This window comes from Pangasianodon hypophthalmus, chromosome 2 (assembly GCF_027358585.1).
Source record: "Pangasianodon hypophthalmus isolate fPanHyp1 chromosome 2, fPanHyp1.pri, whole genome shotgun sequence".
Taxonomy (NCBI): Eukaryota; Metazoa; Chordata; class Actinopteri; order Siluriformes; family Pangasiidae; genus Pangasianodon; species Pangasianodon hypophthalmus.
This window is the reverse complement of record NC_069711.1, coordinates 25,870,437-25,897,519: the sequence shown is the minus strand read 5'-3', so window position 1 is coordinate 25,897,519 and position 27,083 is coordinate 25,870,437. Positions and strand designations below refer to the sequence as shown.

General features: G+C 41.1%; 2 protein-coding genes across 7 annotated transcripts in view; both read right to left on the bottom strand.

Moving 5' to 3' along the window:
* Positions 1-107: 107 nt before the first annotated feature.
* On the bottom strand, positions 108-3,829 carry LOC113538142 (zinc finger protein 239-like). Its single transcript, XM_026933011.3, has 2 exons — positions 3,718-3,829; positions 108-3,004 (listed from the first exon to the last, which is right to left on the bottom strand). Exons 1-2 carry the CDS (start codon positions 3,791-3,793, stop codon positions 2,079-2,081), a joined length of 1,002 nt encoding a protein of 333 aa, XP_026788812.3. The 5' UTR covers positions 3,794-3,829; the 3' UTR covers positions 108-2,078.
* Positions 3,830-8,906: 5,077 nt separating this feature from the next.
* Positions 8,907-27,083, bottom strand: part of trak2 (trafficking protein, kinesin binding 2) — a 28,422-nt gene continuing 10,245 nt past the window's right edge. For 2 of the 6 annotated variants that reach the window (XM_026933073.3, XM_026933076.3), the window contains 14 exons: positions 21,994-22,065; positions 20,779-20,855; positions 20,571-20,687; positions 20,263-20,481; positions 17,524-17,602; positions 17,243-17,373; positions 16,933-17,007; positions 16,567-16,704; positions 16,240-16,319; positions 15,615-15,794; positions 15,216-15,511; positions 13,909-14,358; positions 13,570-13,669; positions 8,907-13,006 (listed from right to left, as the gene is read on the bottom strand). In XM_026933073.3, coding sequence (XP_026788874.3) covers positions 12,379-13,006; positions 13,570-13,669; positions 13,909-14,358; positions 15,216-15,511; positions 15,615-15,794; positions 16,240-16,319; positions 16,567-16,704; positions 16,933-17,007; positions 17,243-17,373; positions 17,524-17,602; positions 20,263-20,481; positions 20,571-20,687; positions 20,779-20,855; positions 21,994-22,065 — 2,642 coding nt within the window. In that variant the 3' untranslated portion in view covers positions 8,907-12,378. Of the gene's footprint in view, positions 13,007-13,569; positions 13,670-13,908; positions 14,359-15,215; positions 15,512-15,614; positions 15,795-16,239; positions 16,320-16,566; positions 16,705-16,932; positions 17,008-17,242; positions 17,374-17,523; positions 17,603-20,262; positions 20,482-20,570; positions 20,688-20,778; positions 20,856-21,993; positions 22,066-24,612; positions 27,044-27,083 lie in introns of those variants that run through there. The other 4 variants (XM_026933075.3, XM_026933077.3, XM_026933074.3 and 1 more) reach the window with 3 other exon arrangements.

The window sequence follows — 27,083 nt, the reverse complement described above, 5'->3', positions numbered from 1 at the left end:
ATTTTTAACCTTTACGAGCACACACACTCACTCACTCAGACACATTCTTAGGTAGAAGATAGAGAGTCCATAGTTCATGCAACTTCCAAATTAAAATAACATGAAAATAAATTTATGCTAAATGATTTATTAGACAATTTCATCTTGCTGTAATTTTTGTTGAGGAAAATGAGCCACAAAAAATATCAAGAATTAAGGCAATTAAGGTTAAGCAGATGTTAATGAAGTCTTAGATTATTAATGTATTACTCTTAGACATTCAATAAAAATAAAATGCTAAAAACATCTACTTGAATTAACTCTTATAATTAGGGCTGCAACAAACATATTTTAATAGTCAATTATTCAAGTGAATTAATCAACAAATAATCGAATAATCAGCTTAAATGTGGCTGGTATATGAGAACTGCTCTAACAATTACCATTTGGGATTTTTGTTGTTTTTTCAATAATATAAAGTAAAATGTAATTTATATAGTGTGAGGAACAACTTAACATTTAACATATTGTTACTCTACTGACTTTCTCTTCTAGAGCTAATCTAATGATTATTCCCTGATACAAGAGCAATAATCAATTTAAATTACAAATAAGGAATTTGTTTTCAATAACAGCACAAGAAACTTGAACTTTGTGGATTTAAGTGGATCTTTGTCTCTAGCTAAAGTATGCTAAATCACACAGATGTTCATCATTAATTTTAACAAGCCAAAATTAAACAGGCTAAAAATTAAAAAATAAGCTTTACCAGCTTCATTAAACTTGCTACATATATTTTTCTACTACATAAAAAAGCATCAAGCCTATTGAATGAAACGTAAAATGAGGCTATAATGTCTACGGTTTAGTATGTTTCACTCACCAAGCAAAAGCTTTTGGCTACTTTCGTTTTAATGCTTGTGTTGCAATGAAAGGCATCTTGCTATGTGCAGACTACGCTGTATTGGGCTTTTACTTTTATTCAGTGGAACTCTCATTTAAATTTTGCTTGTTTTTTTTTTTTAATTCCTTTCTCATTGTTGCTATCATTCAAAGAACTGTCTGCGAGACAGCGAGAGCATGGCCCACCATCGTGTTTTCTATCAGTCACATTCACAATGACATTAAAACCTTTTTTCCACATTTGGTCTGGGCTTTGTTCAACTTCTTGTTATCTAATCAAGAAGCCTGTATTTTGCAAGTGAAATCTGTCAGTCTAGTTATTTGCGTTCTGCATCAGTGTTGGGAAAACAGCTTTGTGCACAGTGCTGTGTGGTGCACTAATATCAGCACTGCTGCCCCCACTGGCTTCACTGTGGAATTACATTCTACCCAGGAACAGAGGCATGTGCACTCATCTTTCTGTAAATGGTTAAGTAAGCAACTAATCAAATAAAAAACTCTATGTTGACAGTTTTTTCATAATGAATATCATCCATTACTCAGACTAATCTTGCAGCCCTACTTATAATGCTTTGGAACAAAGCAATAATGACACAGAAAATATTTTCAGGAATATACAAAAACCACCACCAGTGGTACAATAAAGCATCTTCAGTAAAGATGTTGACAGATCCATTTTAACTCAAAATTAACACACTATATGGCCAAAAGTATGTAGACACCTGACCATCACACCCATATGTGGTTCTTCCCCAGACTGTTGCCACAGTTGGAAACACAGAATTGTACAGTAAGTCTTTGTATGCTGTAGAATTACAGTTTCCCTTCACTGGAACTAAGAGGCCCAAACCTGTTCCAGCATGACAGTAACCCAGTGCACAAAGCGAGGAACATGAAGACATGACTTGCCAAGTGTGGAGTGGAAGAACTTAAGTTGTCTGTGCTTCAATCTGGAGTGGGATTTTCAGCAAGCACATAAGGGTGTGATGGTCAGGTGTCCACAAACTAAACATTTTTCACAGCTGACCATGAAATTGGGCCTTGCTGTGTACCACACGGCATGTTCACAATCAATTCCAGGTGCTCTTACCCTATCAACAGTCTTCAATGTGTGTCTAGGCTCAAAATATCTAGTCAAAACCAAGAGCTATATGCAAAACAGCTGCAAAATCATATTAACCAAAGTACAGTAATAATTACATTTCTTGACTTGACAAATTCATGTGCGACGCCTCTGCTGTAATGCACTTGTGTGTCTTAAACACACTTGAATAAGTGAAGCTCAGGCCACACTGTGAACAGTGATATGGCTTCTCTCCTGTATGAATGTGTTGGTGTGTTTTGAGATTTCGACTATCACTAAAGCTCTTCCCACAATACAAGCAGTGATAAGGCTTTTCCCCTGTGTGAACACGCTGGTGTAGCTGGAGATGACTCTGCTGTCTGAAACTCTTCCCACACTCTGAACAGTGATAGGGCTTCTCGCCAGTGTGAATGCGCTGATGCTGCTGGAGAGTGTCCTGCCGCCTAAAACTCTTCCCACACTGTAAGCACTCGTAAGGCTTCACTCCTGTGTGAACACGCTGGTGTAGCTGGAAAGTGCTCTGCTGTGTAAAACTCATCCCGCACTCTGAACAGTGATACGGCTTCTCTCCTGTGTGAAGGCGCTGGTGCTGTTGGAGGGTGTCCTCTCGGGTAAAACTCTTCCCACAATGCGAGCAGTGATATGGCTTCTCTCCCGTGTGAATGCGCTGGTGTCGTTCGAGATGTCTTCTCTCAATAAATCTCTTCCCACACTGTGAGCAGTAATATGGCTTCTCTCCCGTGTGAACGCAGCGGTGCGTTTCGAGAATCCCCATATCACTAAAACTCTTCCCACACCAGGAGCACTGGAACATTTCTGGCTGCATTTCTCTCCATGTGTTGTTAACGTGGTGAATTCCAGATGAAATCTCCTGACCACTGGAGATTCTCATGGGTACATTCTCATATTTAATCTCCTCTGATTTCATCATAGTGGCAGCTTCTGATGTGCTTGCGTGCAGAGGGAAATTTGAGATTTGTTTGCAGGAAAGTGAACACAAAAAGCTATCTCCTCGATCGTCAGGAGGTGTTCTCATTCCTGGAACAAAGAAAGAAAAAAAAAAATAATAATCTCGATGTATAGAGCAACAAAATGTAAATCATAAGAATAAATCAATAACCATAAAAAAAAAAAAAAAAATCATTCATTTTGGCATACAGTCTGCATTTCTGCATTTAATTGATTTAGTATTTTATAAGAATTCAATAATTTTGTCATATTTCATCCTCTTTTAACAACAAGGCAGAAAATATATGGTATAAAATAAAGATACTAAACTGACAAACTTCACTCTAATGTTTTGTCTAGAAAAAAATTATCTATAATAATTATGCTAATAACTGCTAGCAATCCAGCCAAGCCTCTCAACCAAAACTTAGAATTTAAAAGAAATAAACTCGCTACAGTGTTGATCATCAGTTTAGTGAACTGTAACTCAATGCACCACACGTTCGCCAAGGCGGAATACAAAATGGAGAGCCATTGGCTACATAGTGCACTACATAGGGTGCATATGCTAGTAATTCATACCTATGTAGTGCACAAAAAAATTGAAGCGCATTTGGAATCCAGCTTCTAGCTCAGCTAGCAAGCATTAGTATAATTTACCTTAAAGCTGGCTTTAAAGCCACATGTAGTTAACCATGTCAGATACAGATACAATAACAATCATTTTTAACATGACGAGATCTAATTATGCTTTTAGAATCCTGTAAATAATATTGTTTTTATGTTCCAGTCAGAAGACTCACCTGACTGTTCCGCGCGTCGTGTTCTGCTTCTGCATCTTCTTCTGGGATTTATTAGCAGTTTCGTTTTTGCGAGCATTACTGCCCCCTAGCGTGAGTGATTGTGTATTTCACCAGAGACCTGCTCAGCTCAGGTACTGACCTGTGGCATTCACTTCATGTATTTTTTTATCTCGTGATCAACGGCAGGAAAGTAATGGAGGAAAATTCTGAGAATTTCCTACAATATATATATCTATATCTGATGTCATGCATGGACATTTACATATATTTAATCCATATACACTCCTGGGCCAAAACAAATGGGCCAAGCCCAAAATGGCAAAATATTTAGCTTTTAATGGTCTTAACAACAAATCATTGGTCAGAAAAATAGTAAGAATTAAACAAATAGGTAAAGGAACTTAGTACGGGAGAGCTTTTCCCTTTGATTTCATTAAATGTTGAAGTCTTGTGGCCCTTGATGAGCTGCATCAGTGTGGCAGATAACCAAATAATCTTTAAAGAAAAAAAAAAAAAAATCCAAGATGTTACTGCACTCAGACGTGTGTTAGTTTGAATTTTACCTCAAACATTTTAATCATTATCATAATTTTACATTTGTGTACAAGACTATATGCACAAGACTAAGTGAATTTCCCTGTTTCTAGCTTTTTCCCCAAACACTTCACTGCAGCAAAAGTAAACGAGTAAATGGTGGCACAGGAGGTCTCAGGGGTGCGTTTGTTTAATTCTTGCTAATTTTCAGACCAATGATTTGTTGTTAAGACCATTAAAAGCTTAATATTTGCCATTTTGGCCTATTTTTTTGCCCAGGAGTGTATTTATTATTCAGAAAACCCACTGGTAAAGCAACAAACTACATTAAACATTAAAACCTCTACACATCTGTCACCAATAAATGCTCAGATAATTTGTTCAGCTTAGTGTATGTAGATATAGCCACCTAGCTAACTTTATCATACAAAGCCAATGTAATGAGCTGGCCAAATTACCTGATATAAAGTCTTCATTACAGAGAAGGAAGTGTTTTGTTGGTATCAGAAACCCTATTTGGATACGATTAAAATTAGATGGGGTCGTGGGGTAATAAATAAAAAAGACGTCCCCCTGATAAACTAAGCCAATCCGAATAGGGCTAAAGTTTATTGCTTGCTTGCTTGCTCCTAAAAGTCTTCTTCAGCAACCAGGGTCTTTTGGAACAAATATCTTATGAATATGGAGTAAAATCTATCATTTTTTTTTTTATAGCTATTGTGTCGCATCCCACAGCGCAGCAGATTGAAGGCATGTTGATACTGGTCAGTAACTCCACAATCTTTCGGTCAAAAATATGACAGCGTAGTTATACGTACAGTGATGTCACATGAAACAGATCAGTGAGATTATAATAATTAATTCATTTTCAGTACCAATTATCATTCACTCCCCATATTGCTAACCTGACCGGGTCATGCAGGTTACATGGTTACTGGAAATGAATGGAAAAATGTTCTTTCCTTTAATGTAGTCTACTTTTTATATTTATGCATCATTTATTGTTGTTGTTCCTCTTTTGGCTGCTGCCGTTAGGGGTCGCCTCAGCAGATCATTGGGCCGTGTACTTGATTTGGCACAATTTTTACGCCAGATGCCCTTCCTGACACAACCAGTTTTATCCAGGCTTGGGACTGGCACTGGCATCTGCCATGAAAACATCAAAAAAAGTTCACAAATCATGTTTGTGACAATCAGGCATTTTAGCTGACTTTGGAGCTCTATTTCCTGTTAAAATTATGTTTCAGTTGATCATTTATCCCAATCAGAGACTTTGTTTATTAAATCAAATTTTTGGGAGTATTTTATAAATTTATTTATTTATTTATTTTTAAGATATGGTGAACCTGTAGTACATTTTGTTTATAATACTAAACCTCTGTTCATAGCAGTTTTTGATTTATTTAGTTTTATACAGACAAAAATGCACATTGTTTTGCATTGTTTATTTTTATTCAGAAATAAAAAAAGTAGTCTTTTCAGTCACAATTTTTCTGCATTCGATTTCTGTTCATAATATTCTGAGAATCAAATTGATTTGAATTGTGAAGCCATTATCGTGAATCGAAGCAAACTGTGACCGAAGTGTATCGTTACACCCCTAATAATTATTATGTTTCTTGACAAATTCACGTGTTATGTACTGACAGCTCTGCTGTAATGCACCTGTGTGTCTTAAATACACTTGTAAGTGAAGCTCAGTCCACAGTGTGAGCAGCGATAGGGCTTCTCTCCTGTGTGAATGTGCTGGTGTGTTTTGAGGTTTCCTCTATCCCTAAAGCTTTTTCCACACTGTGAGCAGTGATATGGCTTTTCTCCTGAATGAACGCACTGATGTCTTTGGAGATTATCCTCTCATGTAAAATCCTCTCCATTCTGCATTCTGTGCAGTAATAAGGCTTCTCTCCTGTGTGAACCCGCTGGCGTTTCACAAAAGTTCCTCTCTCGGTAAAACTCTTCCCGCACTGTAAGCAGTGATACGGCTTCTCTCCTGTGTGAATGCATTGGTGTGTTTTGAGTGTTCCTGCATCACTAATACTTTTCCTGCACTCTGAGCAGTAATATGGCCTTTCTCCTGTGTGAATGTGCTGGTGTTTCGCAAGATTTCCACTAACAGTAAAACTCATCCCGCAGTCTGAGCAGTGATAGAGCATTTATTCATAGATCAGAAAAAGACAAAACAATTAGCTTGGTATGCATTTCATATAAAATTAACTTCACATAAAATGTGAAAATTAACAAAATTTATGCAATCCAAGATAAGTTGACTATGTCAGATTTAATTCTTTTTCTAATTCTACCCGAGAACTTGATTAGTATAGCTGCATTGAGTTAACTGCACACTTCTGGCTTGCGTGAAAATTACAGATATGAAGACTCAAAACGATGATCATGATCAGTGAAACAGTGATTGGAGAGGCCATTAAAAGTTTAATTTTTTCCTATTTAAATTATACTGTCTGTGGCACTGACAGTAAGCCTCATATCCCCATGCTAACACTAATTATAATTTACTGTCTACACACATAACGCCGGAGCAGAAACTTATTAACTCCACCTTGGTTGTATGCCACTCATTCAAATGGGCACTTTTTCTTTACATGAAAGAACAAATTAACCAAAACATAAAAATTTAATTTTTTAAATATATTGTTTTTGACTGACTACAATTCCTGAGGTATGGGTGTGAATAAAATACTGTTTTCCTGAGCGGCATACTGATATTAGCAGTATGAGCAGACTACTGATATCGTTACACTGGTACCGAAACCCGGGAACTGCTCTGAGAACACTGTAATGCAGGTATGGAGCAAAATACTCTCACCCAAGTGGGCTAGTCCTTGACCAAACATCAACCTGTCCTCAGCCTGCAACAGCAACAGCAGATGTTTGCCAAAATTGTGGATTGAGTCATCCTAAAGAGCCTCATGACCTATTACTCCTCTGCCACTTTTCCACTAACAAGCTTCTTCTCCCACGGAAGAATAAAGCCAAGGTGTATCTGGATATTTTCGAAGTCAAGCAGGTTGGTCTGTCCACAAAAAGAGCCCAACTGGTGGTTCCAGTCAATGCAGGAAGGAGACCTTCCATTCACATTCACCTAGAGCCTCCTTGGCTCCCACAACCTATGGCTAAGACTGGACCCTGCACAGCCAGAGAAGACTGTTGAATAAGCAGCGCCCGAACAATTTATCACCTGACGAAAGATGCTGTTGCATTGTTCAACAAATGCCAGTGGGGAGGTGAGTAGGAGAGCTTAGGGTAGATAAGGTGTGCTGTGGCATACACCTGGCATACACATGGCATACTGAACGCTGGTCAGTACTGAAGGGCGTATACATCACCAATGCAAAATCAGCAAAATCAAATAAGAGAGCCAGAAAACGAAACACTTATAAAATAAAATGCTACACTGGTTAATGGCTCATTTCTATTGCCCGGGCATTAATGGTGATGTACATTGCTGGTGTGTTTTGATGAGAATGTCAGCTGGTTATAATAGAGACACTAGCCAATGTTGGGCATCTGTGAAGTCATGCATGCAGAAGAAAGCAGAAGGAAAAGCGCTTTCTTTCAAGTGTTTTCTGCTGCTCCGTGACCCTGTCACGTGTCTCAGAGTAAGAAACGGCTGGTAGCTATTGTATGATGATCAAGAGACAATATTTATGTCACATACACTACACAAACTGGCTGGTGGGTGGAAATTGGCTACATCTTAATTAGGGAGAAAAAGGTGAGAATTTAAATTACAGAAAGTTAGACTGCAACAGATGATTGTATTTATAATGGAATAATCTGTTGATTAATAGTTTTGATAATCACCAAATCTTACAAGTATCCTCTGTTCTAATAACAATAATCTACTTAAAGTACAAATGAGGAATTTGACAGTTATAAATAATGACAATATTATCATGTCCATACTACATAAGGTGCACAAACCAGTAATTCATGCACTATGTAGTGCACTTAATCAAGAAATAGAAATCCATTTGGAACTCACTAACTCTTAACCAAGCAGCTCATCTAGACAGCATTAGTTTAACTTACCATAAAGCAGGTTTTTAAAGCAGCGTGTAGTTAATCATCTACATATAGATATACAATTACTGTCTATTCTTTTTTAACTCTATAAGCTCTAAGTTTGGTGTTAAAATTCCAAGTCTGTTCAGAAATATTCAGTTATATTTTTATGTACAGATGATAAGCAGGGTCTTGCAAAATAGCAGGACTTCTACAGTTTACGGGCAACTGACATTTTGCCTGCATTCCTGCCCTCTATTGTCCGCCATTTTATTTCACACTTGTCTTACAGTGGACAATAATTCAAAATTTTATTTTGTAAACAATTTAAAACATTTTACACAATGCTCATAAATGATTGTTGAAAAAACTGAGCTTAGCTGCCAAAACACAGCCTGAGTTACACATGCTGGTAGAAAAGAAACAGAAGTTTCTGAATTACCACTACTAATGCTAATCAAAAGCAAGTTATTGTTTATTAAGGTATTTTTTTGTGATCTACATTTCTACAAACCAGTTGAAGGAATAAGGATTGCAAATATATGTAAATAAACTTGGTGATCTTTACACAGAGTAGTTTACCTGAACTATCTTCCATGGTATATGTGGGGAAAAAAGGGCAAAAACACAAATTTACATTTGTCATTGCTTTATTTAAAAAAAAGGAGGCAACAAAACAGCACTGATCAGGGTTTAGACAAGGCAACAGTCATATCTCTGTGCTTATCAAATGAACATCATAAACACGTCATCACAAACACATCATCTCCATCGGTCATCCTGAGTGACTGAGAAGACGTGAGGATGAGGAGAGTAGCGGTGCGATGCCAGCTAAGACATGTTCTGTGTCCAACTGTGTTAGTTTTGGACTGGAGCTACAAAGCTAGTCTTTCTCATGCAAAATCTTTTCCAAAAATATGTTATTAGGACACAGTGGGACTTCTTGTAACCCATAAACATGAACAAAATATCGCCCATGGGCAGCCATTTTGGACAGCCAGAATCGTCGGAAAGTTTGAAAGCAGCCACCAGAAAGCTGAAAGTGATGATGATAGATGATGGTATACTATAGTTTAAACTTTAAACCTAATTTTCTTAATTGCAGGCTATACTATCTATAATATTTGTTAAAAATGGTGTATTTAAAAATTATATTGTTATTTATTAATGTGATTTAAGCAAGTATATAAAAAGTTGTGTATGTATACACAGAAAAGGCCTTGTACTTGTTAGGAACATTAGCCTTGTAGCTCCAGTGCCAGACTACATTCTTTGCAATAATTCCAACATTGTGTAAATCCTGTACAGTACATCACATGGCAATTAATTCATTCAGCAAATTATTTCCACTATATTAAATGATAAATATCTAAAGCCGATGTCTTGGTGACATTACAAGCCCCGCCCCATTTCAGTGCATTATCCAATGACTATTAAAAATGGCACAAAAAGCAAGACTTGGCAACAACAGACATACAAGTTTAGTTTACACAAAAGAATAATAACAGTAATAATAATAACAGTAACAGTAATAACAGTAATAAAGCCCAACCAGCAAAAACACTGGTCAAATGATGTTCTTTTTGGTTTGGACCAGGACAAAAAGGTTTTGAAAGTGAATCCCTTTTTAAACTCACAGAAATAAATTCATAAGCAACATATATTATGAAATACCTCTGCTAAATAAAAGTGCTTAATAAAATTACTTCATGCCACTAGTTTATGGTTATATTCTCTTGCTTGTAGATACTACATGGTCATTTAGTAATAAATATCATTATGTTAGTGGGTTAAAATAAAAAGTGCATTGAATGGGAAAAAGAAGAAACATCAAAGGCGATGGTGGAAGGTCACAGAGTCACAACTGAGAGTCAGGAGAAAATACCATTCGGATTGGTTTGTACCGATAGTGATATTTGTGCGTTATGTGTTACTGCTCTCAGCCAATCAGAACACACTGTACTGAAGTAGTACTAATGAAGAGTGTTAATGACCTGGTCAGGGTTGTGGTGTATCCGGAGCCTATCCAAGGCAGGACTACAACCTGGATGGGACACCAGTCCATCACAGGGGACCATGCACACACATTCACACACTCATCTACAACTAGGGGCAATTTAGAGTAGCCAGTCCACCTATGGGTATGTTTTTGGGAAGTGGGAGGAAACCGGAGAACCCAGCCGATACCCACACAGACACGGGAACATGCATTCTCCAGGCAGACAGTAACGCGATCTCAGGATTGAGCTACTGTGCCACCGTGTGTGTGTGTGTGTGCGCGTGTGTGTGTAAATGTAAGGCAAACTGGTGCACGTTCCCTTTAGAATAAACACAATACAAATTAAATATGCAAGACGAGCATGTTCCCACCCTCTTCTCGCTCCCTGAACATAAAGTCCCTAAAATTACTGTTTCTTCAAGCAGCTTTAAAAGTTGCAATAGACAATTTTTTTTATTCCTCACAAGTACAAGTAACTTGAATGATATGTAGAGCATGATAAAAACAAACAAACAATGGATTAAGCCATGGCCTGAGCAAAAGTGTATTAAGTCGCAGAGAAAACTCATTTGGAAAACTGTCTTCCAGGCTGGAATGCTTGTTTGTGGTTGGATACGCTTTCAGTCAGTCATTATATAGACATTCTACAGGCCAACGGATATCCTGGGGGCGGAACTTTGTGAACATGGGCAGACAGCATTCAAATGCTGAACCTACCTAATCTTTAGAGGCCCAATCATAAAAAAGTCTAATCTTATCTAATGCACCTTTAAATCCCTGATAGACTAGTGATCATGAAATCCCACTGTAAAATGTGCTTTAGGGTTTAAAACTATGATTAGAATACCAGGCAGAGGTGCATGCTGGGTGAGGAGTTGTAGACACAGTAACATCAGCAATACTAAAACTAGCTGGCACTGAATTAAAGTACTACTTAATGTTGACACGCTTTCTTTCCTGAGGCTCTGCAAGCTCATCATTTCGTTTATTCCTATTTCTCTTATTCTACTTTTTAATCCCATGTTCATCTCCTTCAATTCACCTTCATGATCCATCTTTATCTTGCTCCTGTTCGACTTACCACAAACCCTCTATACTTTAATAAATCCACATGTGAACTGCTAATTTTCACTCCATAACACTTTCCTTATTCCCTTGATCACTCCACCCTACGTGCAGTATCCCTGATCGACGTTCTCTCACCTTTCTCAACCTGCAGAGCCTTGTGGATAAACGTACAGCGTGACTTCAGCTGAGGTTAAAGACTGAGAATGACTGCTTCAATGTGGAAAGAGTGAACTGTGAAAGCAAAATAGTCATATTTAATGGGGAAAAATAAAATTTTGATCAATGATTCCTGCATGTCCTCATTCCTGAGTCAACAAGGGCGGCGCTTAGCATAAAATATTGGTTTTATTTACACAATCCAGTCTAATTTGCTAATATAGGCAGCTAGCTAAATACATAACTGTTCTAACATTAGCCAGCTACCCCACTAACTACCTCTTAACCAAACAGTAGCCATATAATCATACATAGCTAGTCATGTTTCCTAGCAAGCTAGCTATGGTTAGGTAAGCTATTTACAAAGATACCATGGAGCTAAATATTATAATGCGGGATTAGATCCTGGAAACAATTTTGCTAGGATGCTAGCTAAAGTTAGGCTAACATATTGTCGAGTTTGCTAGCAAGATAGCTAACATTACATATTCTACTATATTATGTGATGAAACCAGTATTTTCAAGCTACATTAAATGGAAAAAAGCTAATGGTGAGGCCATGTGCTCAAGTGAGATCCACCCCTTAAGCTTCACCCTTATTGACCCAGGTCAAATCAGGACATGCAATATTTCCTGCTGCTACGTACAACTAGGCCTATAACTAAGCCAAAAATCTATTTACACAATTGTGCTTTTTAAAATAAACCACAACAAAAGAGCGGCCATCTCTTCTTCATGCCTTTTAGTCTATTGTTAGTTTATAGGAAGGCGAGCAAAGGTTAAGAAAGGTCAGTGATTATTCCACCCCCCCGGCGACGCCCACAAAATATATTTTCATCCAATCACCAATCCCTTTTTCGCCCAAAACCACGAACAACTCTTTAATGCTCATATGGAAGAGGAGGAGCTTGAGAAAGGGAGGCATGTCTACGAGTAGGCTGTGGTTTCAAGTTACCCCAGGATGGTGTAGGCAGAGCGAGGGAGGTGGGGTGAGGGGGGGGAGCAGGGTAGGATGGGCTGCGTTGACCAACCATAGCAGGCAGGCTTTGGTTCCGCCTCAAACCGACCAATAAGCTTCCTCCTCCTGTCGGTAACAGAGTGGATGACTGGTGAGCAGTGTCCGAGTCTGTCCGAATGATGTTTTTGTCCAATCCGAGCTTGCGCAGACGCTCAACGAGGTCGGGTTTCACGCCGTATACGTCCTGCAGGAAGAGCTCAGCTGGCCGCGATGCCAGGAAGTTGTCAGGAATTGTGGAGGTTGACTCGAAGGGTACAGGGGAGGGGCATGGGGAGTTGGGAGGGGTATTGGGTGGCAGGTGCAGGGGCTGGGGCAGTCTGGAGGGAGCAGGAACTTTCTGGGCAGAGATACCTTTCTCTAACAGGAGCTTAGCCAGACCAGTAGGGGGAGCTGTGGTGCGACGAGGAGGAAACGAGTCACCCAGACTTAACCTGCATGGAGTGACCGGGGTGGAGGGAACGGAGCGGAGGGAACTCGGGGTGGATGCACAGCTGAGGGAAGGTATGGGGGGAGGGGAAGGAAAGAAAGATAGAAAAAATAGTGATGGAAAAAAGAAAGAAAACAAATAGTTATGAAATTGAGAAAGAAAAAAGATGAGAAAAGAAATCCAGCAAAAGAAAGAAAGGTAGAAAAGGGAAAAAAGTTATTAAAGTAAAGAGAAAAAAAGAGACAAAAGAGAAAAAGAAAGAAAGAAAACAAGAATGCAAGAAAAAGAAAGAAAGAAAGAGATAGAAATTAAAGAAAAAAGTAAAAGTGTAAGACAGGAAAGGAGTGATGAAAAAGAGAAACAATATATTATGACAACAAAGGGACAAAGAAAGACAGAAAGAAAGAAAGAAAGAAAGAAAGAAAGATAGATAAGGGTGAGACAGAAAGAGCATGAAAGTAGAAGAAGAAAAGAAGAAAGAAGGGATGAGAATGAGGAGCAACAGGGTAGAAAGAGGACAATAGAGTTAATAATCCCACACATTAATCCAACAACACTAACACACACAACAATCTAGTCGATTAAATACTGCAGGAATGGAAACAACAGCCAATCACAGAGCAATACCTGGGTGTGACCTGTGTGACATCACTGGGGTGCAGGATGCGGCAGGTGGTGAAGGTGTAGGTGGAGAAGGTGGTGCTCTGACACTTACCAGGATTCACTGCTTTAGAAAAAAAAAAAAAAAACAACATTCACATACTCACACAAACATATTAGTGGCTTTAATAACATTCCTGTGTAGGTTGTTACTATAGAAACGGTCAGAATGAGTGCACTAATATAAACCTGCAGTTTGGAGCTGCACTACCATCAAAGCTGCTGTTATAGAAAATCAACACCTTCTGACCAATCACATTTGAGAATTCACCAGCGCTGTGGTACAATTCAATAATAACCTCTCACCTATAGAGGGCGCTGTTGTAGTAACGCTCAGGCTTGGCTGGGACACAGGAAGAGCCGTCGACCCTGCCGCAGATTTTACTAAGGTGTCAAAGGTCACAGCTGCAGCCAGTGAGACAGGAGACGCTCTTATAGATGGCGAAAGAGGCGGGGCTTTAAGTGGTGTGAAAAAAATCCTCTCTTTGCTTCCCTCTGGAGTAGAGGATGAGTGTACATTGAACGTGATCCCTTCATCATCACCCTCCTCTCCCATCTTCCTCTCATCTCGCTTCTTTGTGATGTCCACCCATGGAGTTCTGTCGTTCTCCTCATCCTCCTCCAGGTCGTTGAGGTGATACACAGCATCCTGGGGGAGGGGCCTAAAGCCCTTAGTGATTACACCTGGGTGCAGGTCGAGGATGGAGGCCAGGTGAGGCTTTGCCAGCTGCTGCCAGTGGTGCAGGGTCAGAGAGCCTTCAGGAGGAAAAGGACAAACGTCAAAGGGGGTGTGGTTTGGGACACGCCCATGGTGCACTGATGATGGCAAGGCATTTGTAATGGTGTTTATGTGCCTTATATAGTGAATAGAGGTGCGTGGTTTGGGACATGTCCATGATGGAATAATGATGGCGAGGCACTTCTGTTTGTGTTTATGTGCCCTATTTAGTGTGTTATGAGCCCTATCCTCTGTCAATCCTGGGAGTGTGTGGTTTGGCACATCCCCAAGATTTACAGAGGAAGATGAGGCATTTGTGACAGTCTTTATGTGCCCTATTAGTGATTAGGATGTGACATTTGGGACAAGTCCACAGTGGACTGAGGAAGGTTATGTGTTTGTGATGGTGTTTTTGTACCCTATACAGTGAATAAGGTCTGTGGATTGGGACACATCTACAGTGAATTGAACATGGTGAGGCATTTGTAATTGTGAATTTATGCTCTACATAGGGAGTAGAGGATGTGGTTTGGGACAGGTCCACAATGGACAGATGATGGGGAGGGATTTATGATGGTTCTTATGTGCCCTATTTATTGAATAGCATGTGTGGTTTTGGACACATCCACAGTGGATAGAATATAGTGAAAAGTTTATGATGGTGGTGAATATGGGTCGTGGTTTGAGACAATGATAATGATGTGGCGCTTGTGATGATGTTTATACGCCCTGTACAGCGAACAGGAGGTGTGGTTTGTGACACTTCCACAGTGGACCGATAATGAGGCAGCACATTCATTCAAAATCTGTTCCCTATATGAGTACACTACATAGTGCTCCGTTGTAGGGTGTAGCAAGCAGGGCAATATTTATGACTTTTATGTTAAGGACTCACCTTCCATGGGCTTTACAATCTGCAGCTTCTCGGGCAAAAACGTCTTAAAGCAGCTGGAGGACACGGAGAACTCTGATAGGTTGGAAAAGGATGAACGGACGCTTCCCGTTGGAGAGCTGTAGCCGCTCCCGCCACCCTCTGACTCCACCGCGTCTGAGAGCTCCTGCAGCTTCCTGTTCCTCTCGGCCTGAAAGTATTGACGCTCACACAGGAAGTTCTGCCTCCTCAGAGTGAGGCGACGCAGTGCAGAGACGAGGTCACTTCCTCCAGGAGAGCCGGGGCGGCCCACATATGCACTGTTGAATGGAACACACACACACACACACACACACACACACAAAGGTCACTACAGAACGGCCACACAGAAAAACGTATGATGCACAGTGACCACACACTCACTTGTCCGTGCCGTGCTGTATGTCTCCGTCAGGTGTGGGGTGTGTGTTGGAGTGAAACGGCTGTGACGTCATCACCACACTGCAGTGCCCTGACCCAGGAATAGGATGTGTCCCTGCTGCTGCTCGCATTATTGACTCATTCGCTGACCTCACTGTCTGAAACACACGCTTATGGCTCGACCTGCAACACAGGGTCGAAGGTCATGGGTTAATCCTCATAGATAATGAACGCAGCTATGTGAATCAATATAATTTAAAGTGCTGTAAAGCCAGCCACTATGGCATTAGGCATGTTTTTATAGTCCAAGGACATGGAAGATCCAATTACAACCAGACCTAATCACTGTGTGATAGTTATATGACCAATTAATGATCAAGTGCAACCCTAAATAAAGGTTAAAACAATCAGTATAAAATGAGGTATATATAGTACACATGGATTTTTTTTAGGGTGATGACCTCGAGTACGTTGTGAAAACACATCTCAGTGATTTGCAGAGATCACTTATTCCGTGCATCCCGTTTATCATAATTACTCCAGATCTCCTCCTGCAACATTACTTAACAGACATAAGTCTGGAACTCTCATCCCGTCTGAACAGTAATTAATTGTGTGTTTGTATTACCTCTGGTCCTGAAATGCAATCTCCTCCTCTACACTCATCTCCCTCCTCATAGTGCCTTCAATCTCAGCCGCCAGGCACTCCTGAGAAAGAGACAGACAAACATGATGTAAAAAAAGATATCATGTAAAACTTTACATAAAATAAAAAGGCTTCATTTAGGGGAGTGTATTTTAAATTTTGCCATATAGGGTGATGAGGAAGATAAAGGAAGATAAAGTGTGACACAGAAACATTTCTTCCTACCACTTATAGTGAAAGGTAAAGTTTGGTATGTGTAGTAGAAGAACAGAAGAGAGTGATAGAGAGAGAGACAGGTGTGTGTCTCACCATGGGGTAGAGGCTATGAGAGAGATGCCTGCGCAGGCCTGCAGACGGAGTGTTCTTACTGCGCAGCTCCTTAACCTCCTCCTGAGACTCGTGCAGCATCCCTACACACTCCGCATTCCTGTCGGCCAGCTCATTTAGCTAAAACACACGCAGACACACATGCAGATACACACTTTGACTTTTATTTGGGAAAAAAAAAAAGAAAAAAAAAACCCACCTAGGTTTAAGAACATAGCTAAATTTGGCTAATGTAGTATTATTTACTTACAATACTAAATACTATCTTTAGCATCTTTGTAAATAATTCCATATTTAATTGTATTAATGTGTGTGTGTGTGTGTGTGTGTGTGTGTGTGTGTGTATACCTCAGTGGTTAGCTGTCGCTGGGCATCCTTTGAGGCTTGCAGATGAATCCTCAGCTCTTCTTTCTCCAGTGCTAACTGAAAACATCAACACACATCACATTTTCCCATCTCCATCTGCCTTTCCTGTTTTCTCTCTCCATCTCACTCTCTCTGCCTCTTTTTTCTCTTCTTGGGTTCTCTCTCTCCATTTGTCCCCTTCACATTCTATACATCCCTCACCTGTCCCCTCTTCTCTCTTTCCTTCTTCTTACTCTCAGTTTTCCACTCTGTCTATCTTTCTTTTTTGTCTGCCCACCTTCACATGTTTCACCTGTTTGAGGCGTTGTTGGAGCTCCACTATCTGTGACAGGAGCTGGGAGATTTCCTCCTGCTGTTTCATAAGATCCTCGTTCTTCTGAGAAAGTTCTTCAGTCAGACTCACCATCTGAGTGTTCGACTCACCTAAGAAACACAAACACTCACATTTAGCCCCAATTTTTAGTCCCAGTGAACTACATTTTTTATATTCACTACAGTGGGTTCTGAGATCAGTCTTCTCTCAAGAGTTACCAAAACAAAGGCACCACATTAGACAGACTGTTATGAACTTACGGAGCTCTTTAACACAATCGCTGACCAGCTGCTGCTCTTTCTCCTCATATGTGATGGTCTCCCTCTTCAGCTGACTTGCCTGCAAATGTACAATTCAAATCGTGTGTTGTGATAAAATGAGACCAAATCAAACTTTCTGGTCATGTACGCCATCATGTTTGGCAAGGTGGCTCATTCATGCCTTGGTCCAGGGGCAGGGTATTTTAACCCAAAACCTGGCTGCCTTAGCTACACACTGAGATTGCCTCATGGATGAGCTACACACTGAGAGGGGGTCTCATGGATGAGCTACACACTGAGAGGGGGTCTCATGGATGAGCTACACACTGAGAGGGGGTCTCATGGATGAGCTACACACTGAGAGGGGGTCTCATGGATGAGCTACACACTGAGAGGAGGTCTACTGGATGAGGTACACACTGAGAGGACCTCATGGATGAGCTGCACACTGAGAGGGGGTCTACTGGATGAGCTGCACACTGAGAGGGCCTCCTGGATGAGCTACATACTGAGAGGGGGTCTCATGGATGAGCTACACACTGAGAGGGGGTCTCATGGATGAGCTACACACTGAAAGGGGGTCTCATGGATGAGCTACACACTGAGAGGGGGTCTCATGGATGAGCTACACCCTGAGAGGACCTCATGGAAGAGTTGTACACTGAGAGGGGGTCTCATGGATGAGCTACACCCTGAGAGGGCCTCCTGGATGAGCTACACACTGAGAGGGGGTCTACTGCACGAGCTACACACTGAGAGGACCTCGTGGATGAGCTACAAACTGAGAGGGGGTCTCATGGATGAGCTGCAAACTGAGAGGGGGTCTACTGGATGAGCTACACACTGAGAGGGGGTCTCCTGGATGAGCCGCACACTGAGACGGGGTCTACTGCACGAGCTACACACTGAGAGGGGGTCTACTGGATGAGCCGCACACTGAGAGGGGGTCTACTGCACGAACTACACACTGAGAGGACCTCATGGATGAGCTGCACACTGAGAGGGGGTCTACTGCACGAGCTACACACTGAGAGGACCTCCTGGATGAGCTGCACACTGAGAGGGGGGCTACTGCACGAGCTACACACTGAGAGGGGGTCTACTGGATGAGCTGCACACTGAGAGGGGGTCTCATGGATGAGGTACACACTGAGAGGGGGTCTCATGGATGAGCTACACCCTGAGAGGACCTCATGGATGAGCTACACCCTGAGAGTGGGTCTCATGGATGAGCTACACCCTGAGAGGACCTCATGGATGAGTTACACACTGAGAGGGGGTCTACTGCACGAGCTACACACTGAGAGGACCTCGTGGATGAGCTACAAACTGAGAGGGGGTCTCATGGATGAGCTGCACACTGAGAGGGGGACTCCTGGATGAGCTGTACACTGAGAGGAGGTCTACTGCACGAGCTACACACTGAGAGGACCTCATGGATGAGCTTTACACTGAGAGGGGGTCTACTGCACGAACTACACACTGAGAGGACCTCATGGATGAGCTGCACACTGAGAGGGGGTCTACTGCACGAGCTACACACTGAGAGGGCCTCATGGATGAGCTGCACACTGAGAGGGGGGCTACTGCACGAGCTACACACTGAGAGGGGGTCTACTGGATGAGTTGCACACTGAGAGGGGGTCTACTGCACGAGCTACACACTGAGAGGACCTCATGGATGAGCTTTACACTGAGAGGGGGTCTACTGCACGAGCTACACACTGAGAGGACCTCATGGATGAGTTGCACACTGAGAGGGGGGCTACTGCACGAGCTACACACTGAGAGGGGGTCTACTGGATGAGTTGCACACTGAGAGGGGGTCTCATGGATGAGCTTTACACTGAGAGGGGGTCTCATGGATGAGCTACACACTGAGAGGGGGTCTCATGGATGAGCTACACACTGAGAGGGGGTCTCATGGATGAGCTACACACTGAGAGGGGGTCTACTGGATGAGTTGCACACTGAGAGGGGGTCTACTGCACGAGCTACACACTGAGAGGACCTCATGGATGAGCTTTACACTGAGAGGGGGTCTACTGCACGAGCTACACACTGAGAGGGCCTCATGGATGAGCTGCACACTGAGAGGGGGGCTACTGCACGAGCTACACACTGAGAGGGGGTCTACTGGATGAGTTGCACACTGAGAGGGGGTCTACTGCACGAGCTACACACTGAGAGGACCTCATGGATGAGCTTTACACTGAGAGGGGGTCTACTGCACGAGCTACACACTGAGAGGACCTCATGGATGAGTTGCACACTGAGAGGGGGGCTACTGCACGAGCTACACACTGAGAGGGGGTCTACTGGATGAGTTGCACACTGAGAGGGGGTCTCATGGATGAGCTTTACACTGAGAGGGGGTCTACTGCACGAGCTACACACCTCCTGGATTAGATAAGACACTGGGAAGGCCTCCTGGATGAGCTCCACAGTAAGAGTGCCTCCTTTCACAATTTTAAAGACAGAGTCCTCTCTACAGAGGGCTAACCAATTATTAAATGCAGGGTACTCAATATTTTGAAACCAGTTTGACCATTTTGCATTAAAATGTAACTATAAAAGAGTCTTGCTTAAGCCTCAAGTATTAGTTGTAGCATTTTTGCTCATTTTCATGGAGGGTGCCAATTCTCCTCTTCTGTCTATCTGTCTGTCAGTTTGTCCATCTCTCTATCCTGTGTGTGTATGTGTGTGTGTGTGTGTGTGATTAGTCATGATCTCCCTCACCTCTACCCGTAGTTTGTGGTTCTCCTCCTCGAGCTCCTGCAGTTTGCTCTGCAGCACCTCCAGCTGGCTGAGTGTCAGTGTGTGTGTGAGCGTGTGATTAGAGGGAGCAAGGGGGAGCGATGGAGACGAGCTGGAGTCTGTCTCACTCTCTTCACTCACACTTGACACCATTCGCAAAAGCTCGTCCTTCTTCATCAGCTCATGCTGCAGCTGATGGACCTGAAGATGACCACAAGACCATAACCTCTATTCTATTCATAACATTGTCTATGTGGTTATAGCCCTGCCGCGTGCGCGCGTGTGTTTACCTGATCCAGCATCTGCGCGAGCTGCTCCTCCAGCGAGTCATTGCGCTCCTGAAGAACATGGTTCCTCTGCAGCAGAGACTGACCTATCCGAGCAGCCAGCTCCAGATCCCGATCCCGCTGTCCAATCGAAACAGAGCATTAGAATTAGACAGCAAATCGGGTGTCAGGAACAGTTACAGCTGTTTAAACACTTCAACCAATTATGCACCTCGGCCAGCAGGTGTGTGACCACTTCGATGTCATTGTACGTCTTGGTCATCTGCTCCACGCGGTCAGAGGTGAGAACTACAGAGAAAGAGACAAAGAGCGGGGTCAAACACACACACATACACACACACACATACACACACACATACACACATACACACACACACATACACACACCACAAGTAGGTATGTGCCAACAAAGGATTCAGTAAGGAGAAGTCTATTTAACATTTATGGAAGGAGTCTCCAGTGTCAGTGCTTGGTAACAGTGAGAAGTAAAACTGAATAATAACCAAAAGTTTATGCTTTTTTTGTATGATTAACTATGACAAAAAAGCGAGGCTGGTGAGGGAACGACCGTTTATAGCTGCTATAACAAACGATAACAGAAAATAACTTGTTTCACAACATATTTTTTCACAACATATAAACAGATAAATTATGAAGTGTCATTCTTTAATATGCTAAATATTGTAATAGTTGGCAGGTTACTGTGGTGTTAGAGGAATAACACACTTCGGGATGCGCTGTTATAGGAAAATGATCAATGTCCGGGTGGTGTCAGTAACTCCACTTAATCACACCAATCTGCTGTTGATCATTTTCCTATTAGAGATACCTAGTACCAGGATCAGGCCGATAGCAGCAAAAAATGGTAGATCGGATATCGAAAAAAATAAATAAATAAAATAAACATATTAAATATCCTGGAACAAACATGCTATTATTTATTAAGCAAAAAGTTATGTGACAATGCTGTAAAATATTAAGTAATATGAATATTTAAATATTGGCACATGCCTGCACACAAGCACACAATGTGTATATACACAAGGCTTATACTTATTCATACACCTGCACACACACATATACACACTTAAATGGACATACAATACTATGCACAATTTCTTGCATGCAGGAAACAAAATCTAGCCTCTAAATGTTTCCCACAGTGTCATGCTACAAAGACCTACAATTAGCACAGAGCAGGAACGACCAGCTCCTAAAACTACCACTGCAAAACTACACACAGATTCAATTACAGCAAAACACACTAAACAGCATGTGGGCAGAGCTAAGTCCCATGCACAACTATACTACAGAGCAGGAGGGGGGAGGGAGAGAGAGTACAAGAGAACAAGCAAAGACGAAGAGAAAAAAAAAAGAACACAAGAAGAACACACAAGTAAATAAGAGAAGTTTTAGAGCAAGATACCTTTGGAAAAAGTGTGAGAGCGGGAGAGAGAGGAGGAGGAGGAGGAAGAGGAGGGCTCCAGGGTGAGAAAAGCTGGGGGGGAGAGAGAGAGAGAGAGAGAGAGAGAAATATGTTAAATGCTGGACATTGGGGGTATAATCAGCTGAGGCAGATGTGAGATACCCATTCATCAGAGAGAGAGAGAGAGAGAGAGAGAGAGAGAGAGAGAGAAAGAGAGCGCGCAAAATGGCCATAGTACAGCCAAGTGAGAGAGGATACAAATGAGGGTTAAAAGAGAGAACAAAGTAGACCGAAAGAGAGAAAATGATGGTGGGATGAGTGGAGAGCTGGAAAGAGCCTCAGCACCTGACCATATGCTCCGCCCCTCACTCAGACAGAGAGCACACCTGGGCAAAAAGAAGATTCATAATGTGACATTAATGCTTATATTAAACACACACACAAAGACACACACGCACACAAAGACACACGCCTCAAGACACACACAAACGCACACGCCTCAAGACACACACATCCATACACACACACACGTGTCTCAAGACACACATACATATACACATACACTCCTCAGGACACGGACAAACGTACACACCAAGACACACACACCAAGACCCACACATGCCTCAGGACAATCATCAAGTTCAAGTGGCTTTATTGTCATTTCAACCACATACAGCTGGTACAGTACACAGTGAAACGAAATAATGCTCCTCCAGGACCATGGTGCGACATAAGTCTACACACAACTAAATAAGACTACAAAGACATACAGAGGACTGCATAAAGTGCACGTCTGCCAACGTGTGTAACAGCGCAAGATAGAACGACAATTACTAAACAGGACAGTAGGCACAGTAAAGGACAGACACACATACCTCAACACACACACACACACACACACACACACACACACCTCTCCAACTAGGTAGCTGAAATCTACACATTTAACATAAACACACACCAAACCATGCATATATACACAAAACAGAACCCAGCATACACACCTCTCTGTGCAATATAAAAACTTTCACATAGACTTTCATACAAAAACACCCAGAAAGAGCTAATCTACTTGCTCAGTATTTACTTTACATATTTCCCACAACTATTTTGATTTATTTTCAGTATAACAGTTTATAAACATTATATTCTATTGTCTCATTCTCATAGTGTGACTATAATTAAAGCAAATCATACACAAATACAAACTCAAACATTTGCTTAAAATGCCAAATGTGTCATTATTTCCTTTTCTTTCTTCTAACTCTGACCGCTCCCAAGCAGAAGTGATTTTAAGGAGAACTCCAAACTCTTGAGAAGCTCAGATTTTCCAAGTAGCAATTAGAAGTTGGAGTTGGATTTCTCAGTTTCTGCTTAGTCATGAACACAACATGACTGTCTGCACTGAAATTCCAAAAAAACTACCCACAATCCCAGTGGATTTGAATCTCACAGTATTTACAGAAAAAGTTAACTTCTTACAGCGTCACAATACATTAAAAAAATACAAACATTTTTATTTACCTCATTTTATTCACACACACCTATATACAAACGCTTACCTGAGACAAGGAGGTAGCCTGTGATGTCAACACTTAACACAACCACGCACGCACAAACGCGCACACACACACATGCGCACACACACACACACACACACACACACACACTAAATCAGGCCATATCCTCTCTGAACCTTCCACACTGCCATTTTAGAACAGCCACGTCTCAGTTTTACTACTTACAACACTTTTCCTTAAGCCAGATTTACACTGTATGATTTTTAGGTCTGAATTTGCTGTTGAAGACAAACAAACATCGCACATCGTAAAAGAATTTGGTCGTGAGTTGAGGTCGGTGGTGTGTTGATGGTGGTAGTGTTGGTAGTTACGATCACATAACTTGACAGCAAATGACAAATATTGTCTTTGACTAATTTCTGGCTCCGACTAGGAAAAGCCAAAGAAAACGCCCCCTCAACTCAGAATTCCGATTCATTATCTCGTGAAGATCTCCTCAACCCTGAAATCAGCAAGTGACATCAATTCAACATGGCTGTTCACAGCATCAACAATAAATACAGTAGCACTTCTTACCTTTAAATGAGTTATGATGTATATACTGGTATTTAGATGAGAAAACATCCACACAATCGCTTGTTAAATCTACTACACGACTATATAGTTCACTGTTTTGAGGAGGTAAATCACACATCAGTCATCACAGTTAGCTGGCTAGCTTGTTGGTAACAAAAGATAAACATGAACACCTCATGTTTTTTCCCCACTTTGGAACTCGAAAACATGGAGGTGCATTGGAAAATAACGTCATTCTGAGCTTCAACTTCATATTTTTGAGCTATGTCGAATGCAACATAATTTTTTTTTTTTTTTAACGTCAGAGTCTGAGCACTGCTATGATGCTCTAAAATTCACCATTGGAAGCACAGCATAGGATCACACACACACACACACACACACACACACAACACACACACACACACACAAAAAAAAAAAAAACCTGCAAGATGGCTGCAAATATTTTAGCAATGGCAGAAAAATATCCTTATTACTTCAAGCTCACACTGAAAAACAGAATTTCCAACTTCTCCTCTCTTACCCAGGCATGAACTGCTCCAAACTCCTCTTCATCACCTTTTAAACCATGTTTTTTCCATATATAACACTGTTAATAATGCACTGAAGACTTGTTTCTGTGTCTTGCCCGTTTTCTTTACAAGCCATAATCACACTGGTTGATGCCGTAAGCAGAACATAGTGAGTTGCTTTAATCACAGTTCCACATCATATAATCTGACATGGATTATATAATTGTAACACAGTCTGTTGTAAAATTCAAGATTTTATTGGGATCATCCAGTACAGTGTGAAAAGTAATAATCCTAAAAGACTGCAGTAATCACACAGTGTAAAACTTGCTGTAGACACCTCTGACATAAGCATGCGCCTCCTAACTGCATCATCCTGTAGCATAGCATACACCATACCATGTGTTACCTAGTCTTTTTTATGATAGTTTAGCTTTATTAATTCCCGGTTTGTCTTTTTTTAAAATTATTATTTCTTTTCAGTCTCCAAAAGACACAATTCTGCCAATGACTGACTCCAACATGCTGGCTAGTCAGACTGCACAGGACTCATGCTGAAACATGATTAATGCCTATGGGCTTTAACACCTATCCTAAAATAACATCCTTATAATTCTATATTGCTTTCTTTACCCTCAGGTGTGTGTGTGTGTGTGTGGCAGAATCTCAAAACATTGGCTTGTTATTATTTAGAAACTTGGTTTAACCTTTAAAACTTTGGCTGTCATTGTATTTTTTCCACAAGTGAAGTCAAAATTTTACGAGAGCTCAGAGTTCACAAGTAGTAAAGTTTGGCTGAATCCACGAAAGTTCAGTTTGCAGCCCATGCTAAGTGCAATTACAGTGTCATTTTAGTCAAAAAGATGGTTTCCATAGTGATTTTCCAACCTGTCTGTGAGAAATATTACTGTTCCTAACTGTTTTGTCATGGCTACGTCAGCTAGCTAAACTGTTAGTTTCAGTCATAAACTAGTCTGACTACAAAGCAGTCTGACCTCTTCACCTGATTGGGTCGATTGCTACCGGTCATACCAGGTTAAGCAAATAATACTCAAATGCTTCTCTGATGGTCTGTGTTGTAAATGAAGTCATTGATTTTGAACAGTGTGTAAAAACAGGACATTTTAGTCTGCACTAAAGTAAAGAAACTGCACTAGGTAAAGAATTGTGCTTCATATCTGTCTTGCCCTATAAAAACCAACAAATGTCATACGATTTATGCATGAATAACATGTCCTGCTCATAATTAAATTACATATATTAATTTACAATAAGTAATATACACTACATCACAAATGAAAAGTTAAAAGACATACATTTTCAAGAATATGATATCCATAGAGGCGCTTAAAGCTACAGTAAGCTAAAGTTTCAAATGCACATGTCATAAGCTAGCTCAGATTCATCCAATGTCATCGCACCTGAAAGCAGTACAGCCGAATACTCAGCCCCAGATTTCCCATACGACTTAACATACAGCCACCGGCATTACAACAGAGAAGCCCTTTCCCTTCAACTGTCTTTGAGCCAGACAATCAAAATCAAGGTACATACATAGTACATACTATTGAAATTTATAACAATTTGTAACAATTAATACACACTACACGTCAGATTTGTGGATAGTTAGCAGATTCACGGTCATGAGGCTAAATTTATATAGGTCACACAGTGTTACTGCAGGTCAAGAAACTCCAAGATTTTATACCTCCTTGTAAAACAATCCGTCCTTCGTAACGGGTTTCATTCCCTGACAATAAACACCAAACAGGTTCAATGACATTAAACAAGTTTGGGTTGAGACCATAACCATGTACACAAGTATGTTTATTGCATATTATATATTATATAAGCACACATGAACAAACACACACACACACACTCTCTGCATGTTTGAGTACTGGAGGAGTTTCAGATACATGAAACAAACAAGCTCTGACCTTAGCCTGACACTGGAAGTCAAAGGTTAAAGGCAGAAGCTTTGCAAAGCACAAGCTTACCCTGCAAAAACTCTGAATATGACACGCCGTTATTTACTATTTCACAAAGTGGAAGAAATAAGATGTGAATCATTGTGGCTGCTCGTTTGGAAGACTGCAACACACTTGTTATGCTATTTATTTCAAACACTGTTTCCATCCTCATCATCCTCTTTTAGCTGTTTATAGTATTCCAATTAAAGCAGTGACCTCTCTGTCTGCTCAGCCCCTATTTCTACTCTGTCAATCTACAGCGTGTCTCAAATTGACCCCTTGTTGCATACACAGTGACGGTTCAGCCTACTCCATGACCCTGCACTGAAAACAGAACACAAGGTCGACTGAGGACACTCTCTCTGCACCAAAAACACCAGGCGCCTAAATATGACATGCGCACAGGTGCTGAAATCATCCTGAAACTAGTGCAGAAACATGAAATATCTTTTCTTCTCTATACACTTTAAAGGAATCCTTTAATAATAATTGACAGGAATTCAGAGTCA

Coding starts and splice junctions, on each gene's coding strand:
- LOC113538142 (XM_026933011.3), bottom strand. CDS start 3,793: ATGCTCGCAAAAACGAAACTGCTAATAAATCCCAGAAGAAGATGCAGA. Junction 3,005..3,717: donor ACGACGCGCGGAACAGTCAG/GTGAGTCTTCTG, acceptor TCTTTGTTCCAG/GAATGAGAACACCTCCTGAC.